We start from the raw sequence: 16,317 nt of genomic DNA, 5'->3' as shown, positions 1-16,317 counted from the left end.
TGTGTGGGGTGTTTACGTGACTTTGGCTAGTGGTTGATTGGGCCGGGACCCAACTTCACTGCTATCAATAAATGGTATTTATTGAATTGCTCTCATTCGTCAGGTGTTTTGCTGGTTGCTGGCATACAGAGGTAAAGAAGTCATAATTCCTTTTCCTCTGGAAATTTCTATTGGAAGGTGGGGTTTGATCATACCCACCAGTTTGCCTGGACATTCTGATTTTTTCCAGGTGTTCTGGCATAATTATTAATACTGCCAACTTTTATGCCCAAGAAAGTGCCAGTTTGGAGGTAAATTATCTGGTAGCCATTCCACAGAGTTGTGAAAATTAATGATAAAACTTGTATAAACATGCTTTGTGAATTATAAAGCACTGTACAAATAAAAAGAATTAAGGGACTTAAGTTATTTTATTGCATTCTCCTGTTAAGAGACAAACATGTCTAAAATTGTTATCTACTTTGTTATTGGACTGATATCTATTTGGATTTGCACAAAAATAAACTTTCAAGAAAATTAATTTCATTTTAAGGTAGCTTAGCATGTGCCCAACCACTTTCTAGATTAAATTCCTTTTTGTGGTCTGTTCTGAATTCTCACATGTATGCTGGAGGTTTTCTGCTGTTTTTGTTTTTTCAAATGTATAAGTCCTTGCTTCAAGGGATTCTCCTGCCTCAGCCTCCCCAGTAGCTGGGATTACAGGTGTGTGCCACCACGCCCAGCTAAATTATTTTTGTATTTTTAGTAGAGACAGGTTTTCACCATGTTGGCCAGGCTGATTTCGAACTCCTGACCTCAAATGATCTGCCCATCTTGGCCTCCCAAAAGTACTTCATTTAATATAACTGTAGAGATGTGTATTTCTTTTAGCTGCTTTTGGTTTTATCAGCATCCTTTCTTTCCCCCTTTTGTGGTTTTAGAATACCTGTTTTTGTTGGGAACCAAAAACCCTGACATGAATACAGCTAACCCCATCTCTTATTCCACAGTCATAGGGATCTCCCAATTCTCCTGCCACCATGATTGATTCAGGGATGGGCATGAATCCAAGATGAGCAAATTCACATCCTCCTGGGACCTTTTGTTGTAGTTACTAGGAAAGATTTTTTTTTTCCAATTGGGGTTTTCTCAGTTGGCTAGCTATAAGTCTGGTACTGCTGGTGGTCACTCTGTATAACTTACGTACAGATTAGTGTCCAAGAGATCAAGGACAGGCTCTGATGACATCATCTGAGCCCTGGATGCCACTTTGCTGAATTCAGTTTACCTTTAGACTTTGGTCATGTGAACTTACAAATCTGTTTTATTTGTTTTTTGTTGGAGCTTGTTCAAATTGTATTTCTGTTACTTGTGAAAACCAGCTCCAAATTTCAGCAATATTCCACTGATGCTCTAACAATCTAAAAATAAAACAAGTATGCCTGGCTAATTTTTGTATTTTTAGTAGAGGCCGGGTTTTGCCATGTTGGCCAGGCTGTCTTGAACTCCTGACCTCAGGTGATCCACCTGCCTCAGCCTCCCAAAGTGCTGGAATTACAGGCATTAGCCACGGCACCCAGCCCATTTTATTTTTAAATTATTTTATAGTTTGAACAAATTTACAAATGCATATATTAGAAGTTATTCTCCATGTACCTGTAAGTAATTAATTAGTTGATTAATTATTGATAGCATTAATTATGTCTGAGGATCAGAAACACATAAAATCAAATAATAGGAATGAGATAATTATATCTGAAATAATTGTATGAGTTCATACAAAAATTTGATTTCATACAATTTTTTTAAGTTTCACATTCATATATCTCTTGCTTAGATACCCCAGTAATATTTCTAGTCATTTCTTAGATCAACAGTGATTAGCTTTTATTCATATCTATGTGATTTCTATAGATACTTTATATAGATATTACCCGTGCCCATCATAGTTCTTTGAATATATATATATTTGACATTTACAATTAATTCCAAAGATTGCTATCTCCTTTTTTGTCTTTTTGACAGGAAAGAATTGTAGAGGTTTTTGATTACAATACGTCTCCTGCTCAGATTCATAATATGTGATAAGATATCATTCTTATTTCCCTCTTAACATATTTTTAAAAAGCCTAAAGCCCATACTTTATTCACATTTTCTTAGTTTTTAACTTAATACTCTTTATTTTCTGCTCCAGAAACCCATTCAAGAAACCACATTATTCCTGCTGTGACAATTTCTTAGACTTCCCTTGTTTTTGATGACCTTGACATTTATGAGGAGGAACATATTGTTTTTGCATTCTTTTAGCTCTTTTGAAATGCTTTCCAGAAAAGAAAGCAAGCAATAAAGGTTACTTTCTCCCCATGCCTCAGATGCACTTCTTTACCAGTGAAGATTAAACCCAAAGAAAATGAATTTCTCATTTATGGAGGACAGCGATCATCACATATTACTCTCCAGTGCATTTATGAATGGAAGTATACACTCATGTGGCCTGACTTTATATTGAACCCAAGGTCTATAAGAATAGATGAATGTTAGGGGTAATTTTACTCACAGAAAGGGTCCAGGGACCACTTATAATAACTTCATTTGCTGTGAATGGATGTTTTCTGCCTTTCTGGAGCCTGAAGCAAGAGGTTTATGCTGCTGTGTGAGGGATGCTGACAGGATGGGCTGCTGGGAGAGCAGATTGATAAACACCAAACAGTTTATTAAGTTAAGTTTGGGCTCCTCTCTGGTGGAAGTTTTCTCGGGTTGCTGTGATTAAGGCAGGGCCAGCTTAGAGAAGGAGGTGGACAGAGGGATTAGTGAACCCCTAAATTCTTGAGTTATTCTTCTGAAAGAATCTCTCTCTTGAGGTATCTGAGGTCCAGAAGTATAAATGGTGTTGGTGCTCAGAAAAGTGATAGGTCAAACTTGCTTTAAGGCTAAATTGAAGGTCTCAGAAGCAGACTCAAAAGCAAAGTTTCTCTTTGATTTTGACCTGCCCTCCTGTCTCTCACTTTTCATTCTCCCCCAAGGCAAGCCATGGAAACTGGAATCCCTGTTTCCCAAGGCAGGTCATAAAGACCAGAACCCCATTTTCCCAAAGCCAGCCATAAAGTCTAAAGATATCACACTCATCCCACCCCCCACTCACTCCCCCATCCTTCTGTGTCACAGCTGGTCATACAAAATTAATGCCCTTATTCAAGAATCTATCATATACCTGTAAAGAAGTAAGATAGGAGGCAGGACTTGACTCCAGAGGCAGGGCTCGGACACTGGACCAAAGTGAGAACTAGCTAAAATAGGGCCAGGGTGGAAGCAGCTTTCCAGAAGACACACCCTCCAGTGTGCCATGTTGGCTTACCATTGCCATAGCAACAGCCAGGAATTACCACCCCTTTCCATGGCAATGACCCAATGACACAAAAATTACCACCCTTTTCCTAGCAACTTCTTCATAAACTATCCCTTAATCTACATATAGTTAAGAGTAGGCATAAATATGACTGCAAAACTGCCCTGAGCTGCTAATCTCAGCACACTGCCTATTGGGTGGCCCCACTCTGCAGGAGCCGTAACAGAACTGCAACCTTGCCAGAGCTGAAACATTGTTTCAATAAAGCTGTTTCCTTCTACCCTATACTGGCTTGCCCTTGAATTCCTTCCTGGGCAAAGCCAAGAACCCTCATGGGCTAAATCCCACCTTGAGGCTTGCTTGTCCTGCATCAACAGGAATGTTGCACAGAGAAGTCAAGAAGAATCAGATAAGGCCTTGTTGGGTTTCCCCTCTCGGTCTGTTAGCATTCCATCAGAGTCTTTCTGTCTAATCATATTTCTACAGAGCTGACCACACTTCATTGAGCCTAAGCACAAAAATGAAAAGTTTTCTGTATATCTTCAGGTCTTCATTCTGAAGGCTGGACTGTCACATAAAAATAAGATCAAACATATTTGTTATGCTTTTCTCTTGTTAACCTGCCTTTGTTACAGAAGTGTTAGCTATAACCCTTAAGCTGGGAAAGGGATCACTTCCTTTCCACCGCTAAATTGGCATCAAACCACCTCTGAATTAGGTAGCCTGTTTTAGCAAATAAAGATACAGGACTCCTAGTGAAGTTTGAATTTCAGGTAAATAATGAACAATTTTTTTTTTCAGTATAAGTGTGTCTCACTTGAGACATAAGTATGATGAGTCCCCACTTGGGGGACATACTTATGCTCAAAAATTATTTGTTGTTTATCTGAAAATTCAAAGTTAACTGGATATCCTGTATGTTGGGCTCCTGGTGTGTGTGGCAGGGACGGGGAAAGGCTAATGGAGGAGGAGAGTGCTCAGTCTCTGGCTTCAGAACACCACCCTTGTGGAGTGGTCCCATCATGTGAAGGACAAATGTGACATTGTCCATTCTCAAAAGCTACTCCAGGTCATCATTTGACGAAACTGTGGGTCTCTTACATCTCTGACTGAAACAACATTCTTTCTTCATTTTCTTTTTCTCTTTTTTTGGAGACAATCTTGCACTGTTGCCCAGGCTGGAGTACAGTGGTGCAATCATGATACACCGCAGCCCTGACCTCCGGGGCTCAAGTGCTACTCCAGCCTTAGCCTCCCAAAGTGTTCCTGTTACATATGTGAGCTTGGCCTGAAACAACATTTTGTTTGTCTTTCTTCATTTTTGGAGAGACACCTAATAAGTCTGTATAATATAAATAGTATCCTCTCATATAGAATATGCAGATCCCAAAGAAAAATCAAACCCAGTAACAAGGAGCAGCAAAGAAATATTTTCCCCATGGTCACCTGGCTTCCTATCCTTTTTTGTGGCCTCTGGATTTAGAGACCAGTGGGTCGTTTCCTGGCTTTCTCCTCTTCCTAACTTCTGGTTCTGTCAAAAATTTCTCAGATTCCTCAGAATAAAAACTGGACTGCACAAAGTTTCTCCATGCATTAGCAAATTAAAAACCAAATGTAACAATCAAGTGTTAAACCATGTTACATGCCCACGCATAATTTTAAAAAGTAGGAAGAATACTTCAATAAACTTGAGTTTGAAACCAATATAAGTAGGCTCTTGGCCTCCAAAGAAGCCAGCAAAAGTACTGTGCTTGATACCCTTTACAAATCAAATGGGTCAACATCTGAGAGCATTTCAAAACCTTTGCAAAATAGAGTTGACACATTATAATCTTTTAATGGCATAAATTCCCATTAGCATCGACTGCTGCATAAATAATGTTCATTATGGTGATTAGAAATGTTAATTTCTTAGAACAATCATAATTTTCTTTAATCTTCTGTGGCAGTGTTTTTTTTTAACTGCAGGTTATGACCCATTAGTGAGTGGTGAAATCAATTTAGTGGGATATAATCAGCATTTAAAAGAATAGAATAGATTGAATAGAAAATATCCAATTTAACTGCATATTGCCAATGTCAATATTATTTTGTCTACTTTAATTTCAATTTTCCAAATACATATGTGTAACTATTTGGTTATAATATAAAATGTATTTCATATGGTAAATCATGCTCAAAAAAGTTGGAGAACAGCTATTCTATAATACAATGAATAAATTCTAAGGCTGAGCCAAAGGTGAAGCAGAATTTAAAGTCTCACAAATTAGTAAAAGAGGAAGAAAATATTTTAAGTAGAAGATATTATAATGGCCAATATGTTTTTATCAATAATTGGATCACTTCCCCATTTGCTATGCGTTTTGTTCAAGGTTGTAAATGTGGTGATTCATTTCTTATTAGTGGGAAAGGTATGCTTTGTGTATCTCCATACATAAGTGAGAGCCATGAGGTCAGACTGTCTCCACTATTTACTGGCCAACTTATTTTGAGCATGTTACTGAATTGCTCTATGCCCCAATTTCCTTATTTATAAAATAGAGCTTGTAAAATCTGGTAATTGAACTATTGTAAAGAATAAACAAATGTATAAATGGAATGCATCCAACACAGTGTGTAGCACATAGTAAATTTTCAATAAATGTCAGTTACTGACATTATTACTTTAAAATATCTTTATTTGAGAATGGCAAATATAGGGTAACTTGCCTCAAATTTTTACTTTTGTCTCTGATATGGGGCGAGTGGGGCCTGCAGTATGCTTTGTAGTTCAGTCCGTGCCTCGTTACTGGTTCCATGATTCTTCTGCGAAGTGTTTGTATTTTTTAGTTCATTGGGATAAAATATTTTAGAGTAGCAGCTCTTAAGCTGGACACATGATATGCTTCATGGGATTGTAAAACTTCTAAAATGCAATCAGGATATTGAATGAATAAGCATATATACATTTGGAAAGTGGATGAAGAGAATTGACACATTAGTATTGTCAGGGGGGTCACATGGTATAATGAAGAGTTAGACATACTTGAACCTAAGTCCAAGTTTACCAATTAGAATTGTAACCTTTAGCAAGTTACTTAACTTCCTGTAGCTCAATTTACTCCATCTGTAAAATGGTGATTAAAAATAGCTCCTATATCATTTGGTTGTTGAAATAAATGCTGTTTACAGTATTTGTAAAGAGTTTGGCACAGTAGCACATGATGGCTCCTCAAGAGAATATTAATACTGAAAGAAGAGTAGATGTACTGGAAAATGAACGAATTAGTTGCTATTCTGAGTTTTAATTTTGAAATGCTGAATATGTCACTGAATCATTGAGTAATCCACCCATCCCTTCATTTATTAAACAAGACTTAATTGAATGTTGCCATATGTTAAGGATTGTGTGAGGTGCTAAGAAGCTAGTAATGAACAAGACACATTCCCTGCCCTATCTAGGGAGACTGCAAATACAAACAGATAGCGACCAGTCACTACACAATATCAGGCAAACAAACTATGGGGCTAAGAGAGAATGTAGGAGACATTTCTAACCCAGAACCACATTCAGCAAGGTTTGTGGTTTTGTTTCATCTTATAGTTCTAGTTTGAATTTCAGCACTGAACGGGGGAAACTTCCTTCTGTTTATTTTAACACTGAAAATTATTAGTCAAATATAATGTAATTAGTAAAGCACAGGGAGGATTGGATTGAATCCACAGAACCTAAAGGAAACTGCTCTTCATATGGCTCCAAGGACCAGGACATATAAATGAGGACTTTGTAGTATTGGGACTAGAGAGTAAGACAAACACCTGCCTTTGAAATAACTTACAATTCAGAGTATTTCCATTTTTGCCTGAACTTCCAGGAAGCTTAAATTTAATGCTCTGCTATAACAAGTACACTAGCATAATGTCTTTCCTTTTCCCTTCCTCTCAATGGTTTTTGATTTTCCATTTTATGTATTATTGTGTGTTTTAAGGTATTTATTATTGTGTGTATATATATCAAACACACATATACCCATACATATGACATATCAAATGGTTTTTTAAAGTAGATAGGGTTAAAAATTAATATTAAATAATCTTAGATAACATTGTGTCTTACATATTATGTCAGCCTTTTCTTTATCTATGTTTATAATTCAATGGTCATAACTTAAACTGTAGTATATTTAAATCTGTATTTATAAAAAAAGCCAAAATATAATATCTATTCTAGGAAAATTTAACAGCAGTAATAGTGTCTTACAGGAGTGACTCTTATGTTATCAATAATTTATTGTATCATAGTATCACTGGTATTATACCTACTATTAGGCGACATAAGGTCACTGTATTAATCAATTTAAATTATTTTCACACTCTCTGGACACAGAAACTTTTTTACCTTTGAGTAAAGCTGTCAGGATAGCTAAATCAATGTCCTGGTGTCCTTCTGATCCCATCCGAAATACCGTGATCTGCAATTTGAAACAAGGTGATCATTAGCGAAGCATTTTTCCCCCAAGAGAAATTAAATCAATGAGACCATATCTGAGCAGAGATTATCTCAATATCTATAAGGTAGATTCTTAACCATAGGCCAAGCGCACATAACAAGAATCTGATGAGAGGGCTCTGCTATTCATTAAGAGGGAGATGTCACAGTAGTTTCCAAACACAGTCCACTTACTGATTAAGGTCATAACCATACACCCCCACTATGGTCTAATGGTCATGTTCCCCCAAAGTGCATATGTTGAAACCTACTCATCAATGTGATGGCTTTAGGAGGTGGGGTCTTTGGGAGGTCATTAGGTCATAATTAACGGTCATTAAAAAATTGGTGCCATTATGAAAGGCCTCTCCCTTCCACCTTCCACCACATGAGGACACAGATAGAACTGCTGTTTATGAACCAGAAAATGGGCTCTCATCAGCCATTGAATCTGTGCTGCCTTGATTTTGGACTTCTGAGCCTCCATAACTCTATGAAACAAATTTCTGTTGTTTATAAGCTACCCATTTTATAGTATTTTGTTAGAGCAGCCTGAACAGACTAAGACAGCCTGATCCCCCAATAAAAAAGTAACCCTATAATTTTGGGGCCTTTTCTATGAGTCAGGCATAGGAATGCATATTTTAAAATATGTTACTTTCCATTCTTTCTGATTTTATGTAAATACATAAATATATGAATTACATAAACATGGACATATATGACTATGTAATCAAAACACCATTCATACAAACATTTAGATTAGATGTAAATGGAAACATTAATACAGCTAAGCTGGAGAAATTAATACAGTTAAGCTATCCAGGTCCATAACTCCTAAACTATATAGGACAGCTGGTCACAAACCCACTTAATAGAGCAAAGGATAACTTCAACCAGAACAAGTGGGTAAAGTCCATTACAGTGCTGGTAGTGTACATCTGACTTTGTATTTGCCCCTAGAACACTGAGATTGTCCTAGAGTTCGTACATTGACTGATGTGAACAGAGAGTGGCTGACATAGCGGAATACTGTTTTGTACATAAACAACATAATTATATGGCCTCAGGCATAACACTCAACTTCTGGGGCAGTGACAATGAATGGCAGAGAAAAAGGGAAAGAAAAAGTTCCAAATAATGCTTAACTTGTTTTCCAAGTCAGAGGAGGCTATAGAAAAAATCCAAAATATTGCTTGAATATCCACATTGAGTTATTATTGTACTCAACTGCTTCCTGCCTCAAGTTTATCTCTAGAATGGGATAATAAGTGTTTACTTATTTCCAACTACATAGGAAGTAAATAACCAGATTTGCTAATCTATAAGTCTAAGTTTTATCACTATGGTAGGGAGAATAGACACACAGAACCACAGACTGTGAAACAATCAGTTGCCTTAGAAAACTTCTAGTCTACCACCTAAAGACAAGCTAACTTGTTTAAGGTCACACAATGAGCTAGAAGAACAGCTGTGATTGGAATTGAATAGCTCTTACCTTTATAACTTGGGACTTAAATATTGGGAAAAAATGAGGAGAGGGAAGAATAAGATAATATGAATACCTGACTCTTTTGTACCTGTTTATGACCTCAGGTCAGAGCCTGGGATGATGGTAAGGCTGAAACTGCAAATTGAAATGCCTTCATAGGTATTTGAACTAAAAACAAATTTTTTTTTTTTTTTTAGGCAGGGTCGTGTTCTGTCACTCAGGCTGGAGTACAGTGGCGTGATCATAACTCACTGCAGCCTCGGTCTCCTGGGCTCAAATGATCCTTCCACCTCAGCCTCCTGAGTAGCTGAGATTACAGGCATGTGCTACCACGCCCAGCTAATTTATTCTCTCTCTCTCTCTCTCTCAGTAGAGATGGGTTTTCACTGTGTTGCCCAGACTAGTCCTGAACTCCTGGTCCTGGCCTCCCAAAGTGCTGGGATTACAGGTGTGAGCCACCACGCATGGCCCTGATCTAAAAAAATTTAAAAAATATAAAGAGCCAAACAAACTCCATCTATCCGCTGTGCTTGTGTATATAGGCATAGTTGTGATCTCTGGTAAGGACCGCCATGTGGAGGTGTGTCCAAGTTCAATTAAATTTTCCGGAAATCTGCTTCTGCATAACCATAGGTTTGGCCAAGATGACATCTGGACATTATCCCAAACAGCAATTAATGCCCCCACAGATTCCACTTGGAAGTTGAGAGGGAACTATTCTATTTTCTGAACTCAGGAAGGAATTCTTGAATTAAGGAGAAATTTTGGGACCCACTGGAGAAAGAACCAGGGGACAGAGGTGAAATTTTCGCTGGTCCTTTAAGTCAACTATTTAAGCCATAGCTGGCTATGGTCTGAAACATATTATCATGTATCATGTACTTAGCTGGCAGCAAGCTGAGGACACTCAGGATAACATCAGAGTTCACTGCTCAGAATTAAGAAATTAGGCATCAAATAGAATTCTTTAACCATCTGACTTGTTCTGCTGATGCCTAAAATTTACTTCACAAAGACCACATTTCAGATGGAAATTCTTCTGAGGCAACAAACAGATAATGTTAAATTTACCCTGAAATACAAGATTATTAGGTTTCCCTAGCAACAGATTTAGGTTTGAGGTTGGGGGAAAAAAGCGGATAAACGCAGTGTTTCTAAAGGGTTTCCGAGAAAAGATACATGGATATGTGTACTGTTGTTTGTCAAGGGCCTTGGAATGTTATGGTACAAAAGGACTTCACAGTTTTTCTGAAATGCGGGAGCAATGGTTGCTCACCTATTCATGTCACATCCTTGTCCTGGCTTCAGAACCCAAGGACCTGGGAGTGACACAGGGTATGGGAGGAGGGATGCCTTAAAAAGAGAAAAAGGGACGACCAAGGGGAGGCTGGAGGCTACGAAGACAAAATTACATTATAATCTTTCCTGGACTGACCTGAGACTATGTCTTCATCACCACTCTATTTTTATTTTATTTGAAATTTGAACATTTAAAAATATTAATTATATATTTTTCATATCTGCTTCAAAAAAAGGGTCAAACAAGAAAAACTAAAGCCTTCCTTTCCTTCCACCCCTTAGCGTTGGCAGAGATGGAAAAAACAGGTATTCTTAAATATTCTTGGAAGGAATGTGAATCAAAATAGTAGTCTTGGGAGATGATATGTGGATATAAAATTCCTTGATTTTGATGTATTATTCTTAGCAACACTGGATCTTATTTGCTAATATTTTACTTAGGATCTTTGCAATGATGTTTGTAAGTGAGGTTGGTACATGTCACCAGTCTTATCTGGTTTGGGTATTAGAGGTATGCTAACCTTCTGAGTTGGGAACGTTTTCCCCTTCATGTACCAGAATAGGCCCTATAACTAAGGAATTCATCTGCCTCTGGCAGAGTTAGTAGGATGTTTATATGCTATTTAGTGCTGGACAATTTTGATGAATAGATTGCTGATTATCTTTATAATTTCTTCAACAGTTATTGATCAGTTCAGATTTTCTGCCTCTCCTTGACTCAGTTCATGTTTTTCTACATAATAGAGCATTTCATCAACAATTTGCTAATATTTCATTTCATCCTAAATAAAATATTAGCAAATAAGACCCAGCGTTGTTAAGAATAACACTCGCAGACACAGCACAATCAAATTAGAACTCAGGATTGAGAAACTCAGTCAAAACCACATAACTACATGGAAATTGAACAACCTGCTCCTGAATGACTACTGGGTAAATAACGAAATGAAGGCAGAAATAAATATGTTCTTTGAAACCAATGAGAACAAAGACACAATGTACCAGAATCTCTGGGACACAGCTAAAGCAGTGTGTAGAGGGAAATTTATAGCACTAAGTGCCCACAAGAGAAAGTAGGAAAGCTCTAAAATCGACACCCTAACATCACAATTAAAATAACTAGAAAAGCAAGGGCAAACAAATTCAAAAGCTAGCAGAAGACAAGAAATAAGTAAGATTAGAGCAGAATATAGAGATAGAGACACAAATATCCCTTCAAAAAATCAATGAATCCAGGAGCTGGTTTTTTGAAAAGATCAACAAAAGAGAGTGCTAGCCAGACTAATAAAGAAAAGAAACAAGAATCAAATTGATTCAGTAAAAAATGATAAAGGGGAGATCACCATCAATCCCACAGAAATACAAACTACTGTCAGAGAATACTATAAACAACTCTACGCAAATAAACTAGAAAATCTAGAAGAAATGGATAAATTTCTGGACACATACACCCTCCCAAGACTAAACCAGGAAGAAGTCAAATCCCTGAATAGACCAATAACAAGTTCTGAAATTGAGGCAGCAATTAATAGCCTATTAACCAAAAAAAGCCTGGGACCAGGTGGTTTCACAGCCAAATTCTACCAGAGGTATAAATAGGAGCTGGTACTATTCCTTCTGAAACTCTTCCAAATAAAAGAAAAAGAGGGAATCCTCTGTAACTCATTTTATGAGGCCAGCATCATCCTGATACCAAAACCTGGCAGAGACACAACACAAAAAAGAAAATTTCAGGCCGATATCCCTGATGAACATTGATGCAAAAATCCTCAATCAAATATTGGCAAACCAAATCCAGCAGCACATCGAAAAGCTTATCCACCACGATCAACTTGGCTTCATCCCTGGGATGCAAGGCTGGTTCAACATTTGCAAATCAATAAATGTAATTCATTACATAAACAGAACTAAAGACAAAAACCACATGATTGTCTCAATAGATGCAGAAAAGGCCTTCGACAAAATTCAACAGCCTTCATGCTAAAAACTCTTAATAAACTAAATATTGATGGGACATATCTCCAAATAATAAGAGCTATTTATGACAAACCCACAGCCAATATCATACTGAATGTTTTTGTATGCACTTTGTCATTTTCATTCATTTTTAAATGTATGTAATTTATTTCCTTTTACTAAAAATTGTGTGTTTAATATTACAATGGATTTATATATATATCATACAAATTAATCATATACATATATATGTTTATATGGTTAGGTATATGTATATATATGGGTATATATGTGTGTATCTACATATTAATATGTATGCATATATTAATATATGTAATATATACATATGTATAACCACATATTTGTATATATACACATATATACAAATAGTGATATATGTATGTATACAAATATATCATTATATGTACATATACACATATGTCATTGTTTTTGCCTGCAGAATATTTTATTATATGCATGTACTATGACTTATTTAGCCAGTCTTCTGCTAATGATCATTTCCAATCTTTTGCCATTATAAACACTGTGCAGTGAATACCTGTGTATGTACGTGGGTGAGTATATCAGAATAAACTTGTAGATATGGAATTTCTTGGCATATTAGCTACTCTGCGGGGAGTTCTTTAATTTATTACTCTGATTTTGGTTACATGAATAAGTTCTATAGTAATGATTTCTGAGATTTTAGTGCACCTGTCATCCAAGCAGTGTACACTGTACCCAACATGTAGTCTTTTATCTGTCACCATCCTCCCAACCTTTCCTCATGAGTCCCCTTAGTTCATTATATCATACTTATGCCTTTGCATCCACATAACTTAGCTCCCATTTATTAGTGAGACTTGGTTTTCCATCAGCCCTTTCTTTGGTCTTATCTCTTGCTGACTGCCCTCCCACCACCACAGCATGACCCGACCCCACACACCTGATGCCCTAAGTGTGCTGAGCATCTTGCTCCTGTCAGGGTCCTTTATATTGTTTCTAGCCTTTCTGCCTTTGTTCATTCAGTTCCTTCCTGGAATACCCTTCCCTCTGCTTGGTGAACAAAGTAGAAGCCTTTCACTAGACATGTACCATTTAAGAAGCCCTTTCCTTCTATATAACTGGGATCCAACCCTTGCTTTTTCTTCGTGCTCCTATGATTCTCTAAGCTTAAGGCATTCTAGGATGCCACTTTCAACCCTTCATTACTTCTATTTGCACACGTGTCTCTGCATTGAACAGAAATTTATTTGCAGTCAGGAGTCCCAGTCTTTGCTCAGTAAGCATTTGTTGAGTGGATGAATTATTACCAAGTGGTTGTGTTTAGGTTTGAAAGAAGCAAACACTAAAAAGGAGTACATTCCACACAAGAATGATAACATAGCAAAGTGAATGGGGTGTATTAGGCCATAGACCAAGAGTTTGTCACTAGTGTCAAGAGGCAATTTTAACACAATCGTCTACTGAACGCTCTATTATTGTTCAGGGGTTAATCACTTAGTCAAGCATTATGTGACAGAAAGTGCGCTGCCTGAGATTAGACATTATTTAAAAAAATTTTTTGGGGGTAATTACGTGGGTAAATGTATATTTTGCTATTATTTAAAACAATTTAAAAGACAACTGACTTTATAACAATAATAATACATTGTAGAATTTATAACATATATAAGCAAAATATATTATAGCAATAGCATAAAGGCAGGAGACAGCAATAGCAGGGTACAATTTTAAAGTTTTTACACTATCCATTAATACTGAAGAGTGAACTGTGAAAAGTTAGTGTTACGCTGTAGGTCCCAAAGTAACAACTACAGTAACCATCACTAAGTTAAAAAAAAAAAAAAAAAAAAAAAAAAAGAAAAAAGGGCTGTGTGGGGTGGCTCACGCCTGTAATCCCAGCACTTTGGGAGGCTGAGGTGGGTGGATAACAAGGTCAGGAGTTCAAGACCATCCTGACATACATGGTGAAACCACTTCTCCACTAAAAATACAAAAATTAGCTGTGCATGGTGATGCATGCCTGTAATTCCAGCTACTCGGGAGGCTGAGGCAGGAGAATCACTTGAACCTGGGAGGCGGAGGTTGCAGTGAGCTAAGATCATGCCACTGCACTCTAGCCTGGGCAACAGAGCAAGACTCTGTCTCAAAAACAAAAACAACAACAAGAAAAGAGATGAAGTAAGATAATAATACTCTAAAAGAAGGCAGAGAAAAAGAAGTAACAAAGCACAGACAGAACCAATAATAGGATGATATTTTTTGAGACTTGGTATGAGTGTGACATTTTTGAGCCATAGGCAGCATCAATGAACCCTAAAGCATTTTTCACTAATATATTTGAAATTTTGCTTCTATATAGTTTAAACCACAGCATAGAAAGACTTAAAGCAGGAATATACTATAGAAAAACTAAGCAGAAATGTGGAAGTAATTTTATGTTTGAAAAGAGTTTGGTTCATTTTCTGGGAAATAAATAGGCATATTCACCACCTAAACAATGAATCATAGTACATGTGGCCGAGTTAGTCACAGATTTTCCATTTCTAAAACTCAGCAGGTCTTACAGTTAAATAAGATGAGGATATAAAAAAATATTGTCACAATGAAACTGACTCACTTTCAAGGTATCTATTAATTAGCTTAATTTGTGTGATTTATATGTATGCCACAGTGAGCAATGAATCCAGGAAAATAGAGAAGAACATTGAGTAGAGCTTTTGAAAATGAAAATAACCATATTAGAGTGAAAAGCATCTATAAGCTGCAAAGACACTTTGGTTCAATCCATCAAAAATATAAAGGAACACTCCACAATCATTTCATGCTGTGTTAGATATGTAAGAGATGATATCTGAGTTTGACAAATGGTTTGTAACACGTCTGAGAACTGCAGAAATATTCTCATAGCTAGACAATAGGTAATCAACAAAGAAAGTTCTTATGATCTAAGAATTTAGGAAAGTCCACCTATCATCATGTTAACAATAGGCTTGAGGACACTAAAAATGATACATCTCGGACTTTCATAAACTCATCTCTGAAATGTTTCCTATTTTCCTATTTAGTTTTTTCACAGAATCTGGCAATATGTTTCCCAAGGATAGGAGCAGGGAAACAGGAAGAGAATCAGACCCAGTAAGCAATTCAGTCACTACAATGAAATAACTTTTATTTATTTATTTTTATTTTTCTTATTGTGCCCACTACCCACCACAGCTGAGGAGGAGCTAATGCAGTGACTTTAAAAAACTACCAGTTTAGCATAACGTTTCCTGGGTTTATCATCAATATTTAAAATAATTTAAAGTAATGGAGCAATTAATAGAAAATACAAAAATCCATGTTCATCAAGACATGAAATGATGCAAGACTCTTGATAGGGGTTCAAACAGGATTCCTGATTGGCAGTGAAAAGGCTGTAAGCACATACTAGCTTCAGTTTTCTCTTTGGCATAATCAAAGATGCCTTGGTACAGGGAAGAGAACGATACCAGCTTGATGAATAGAATACTATTCATCTGAAACATATTCATATTCAATTTTCGGTCTATGAGAAAAACTTTCTTTGGTTGATAAAATTCTGAATAACATTTTGCCAAGGAGACTGATTTCTAGAAATGAACATGATAATGTATATGGACGAGGGAAGGAAATTGGAGAAAATCAGGAAATGCAAACACACTTGGAAATGAGCAAACCAAAGATCAGTGGAAAGTGATACGCAAAATTTCTACGAGAAAATTAATATCAGATAAGTTCAATTATTTGTC

At 36.7% G+C, this 16,317-nt stretch overlaps 1 protein-coding gene across 20 annotated transcripts in view; it reads right to left on the bottom strand.

Moving 5' to 3' along the window:
* TRPM3 (transient receptor potential cation channel subfamily M member 3) overlaps positions 1-16,317 on the bottom strand; it is a 921,715-nt gene that overhangs the window by 165,465 nt on the left and 739,933 nt on the right. For all 20 annotated transcript variants that reach the window (XM_032290701.1, XM_032290713.1, XM_032290703.1 and 17 more), the window contains one exon: positions 7,705-7,777. In XM_032290701.1, the coding sequence (XP_032146592.1) occupies positions 7,705-7,777 (73 nt within the window). The remainder of the gene's footprint in view (positions 1-7,704; positions 7,778-16,317) is intronic.

Source organism: Sapajus apella, unplaced genomic scaffold (genome assembly GCF_009761245.1).
Source record: "Sapajus apella isolate SASKATOON/1434 unplaced genomic scaffold, GSC_monkey_1.0 scaffold24, whole genome shotgun sequence".
Classification (NCBI taxonomy): domain Eukaryota; kingdom Metazoa; phylum Chordata; class Mammalia; order Primates; family Cebidae; genus Sapajus; species Sapajus apella.
Note: the sequence above shows the minus strand (reverse complement) of the source record. Positions and strands in the feature narration are given on the sequence as shown.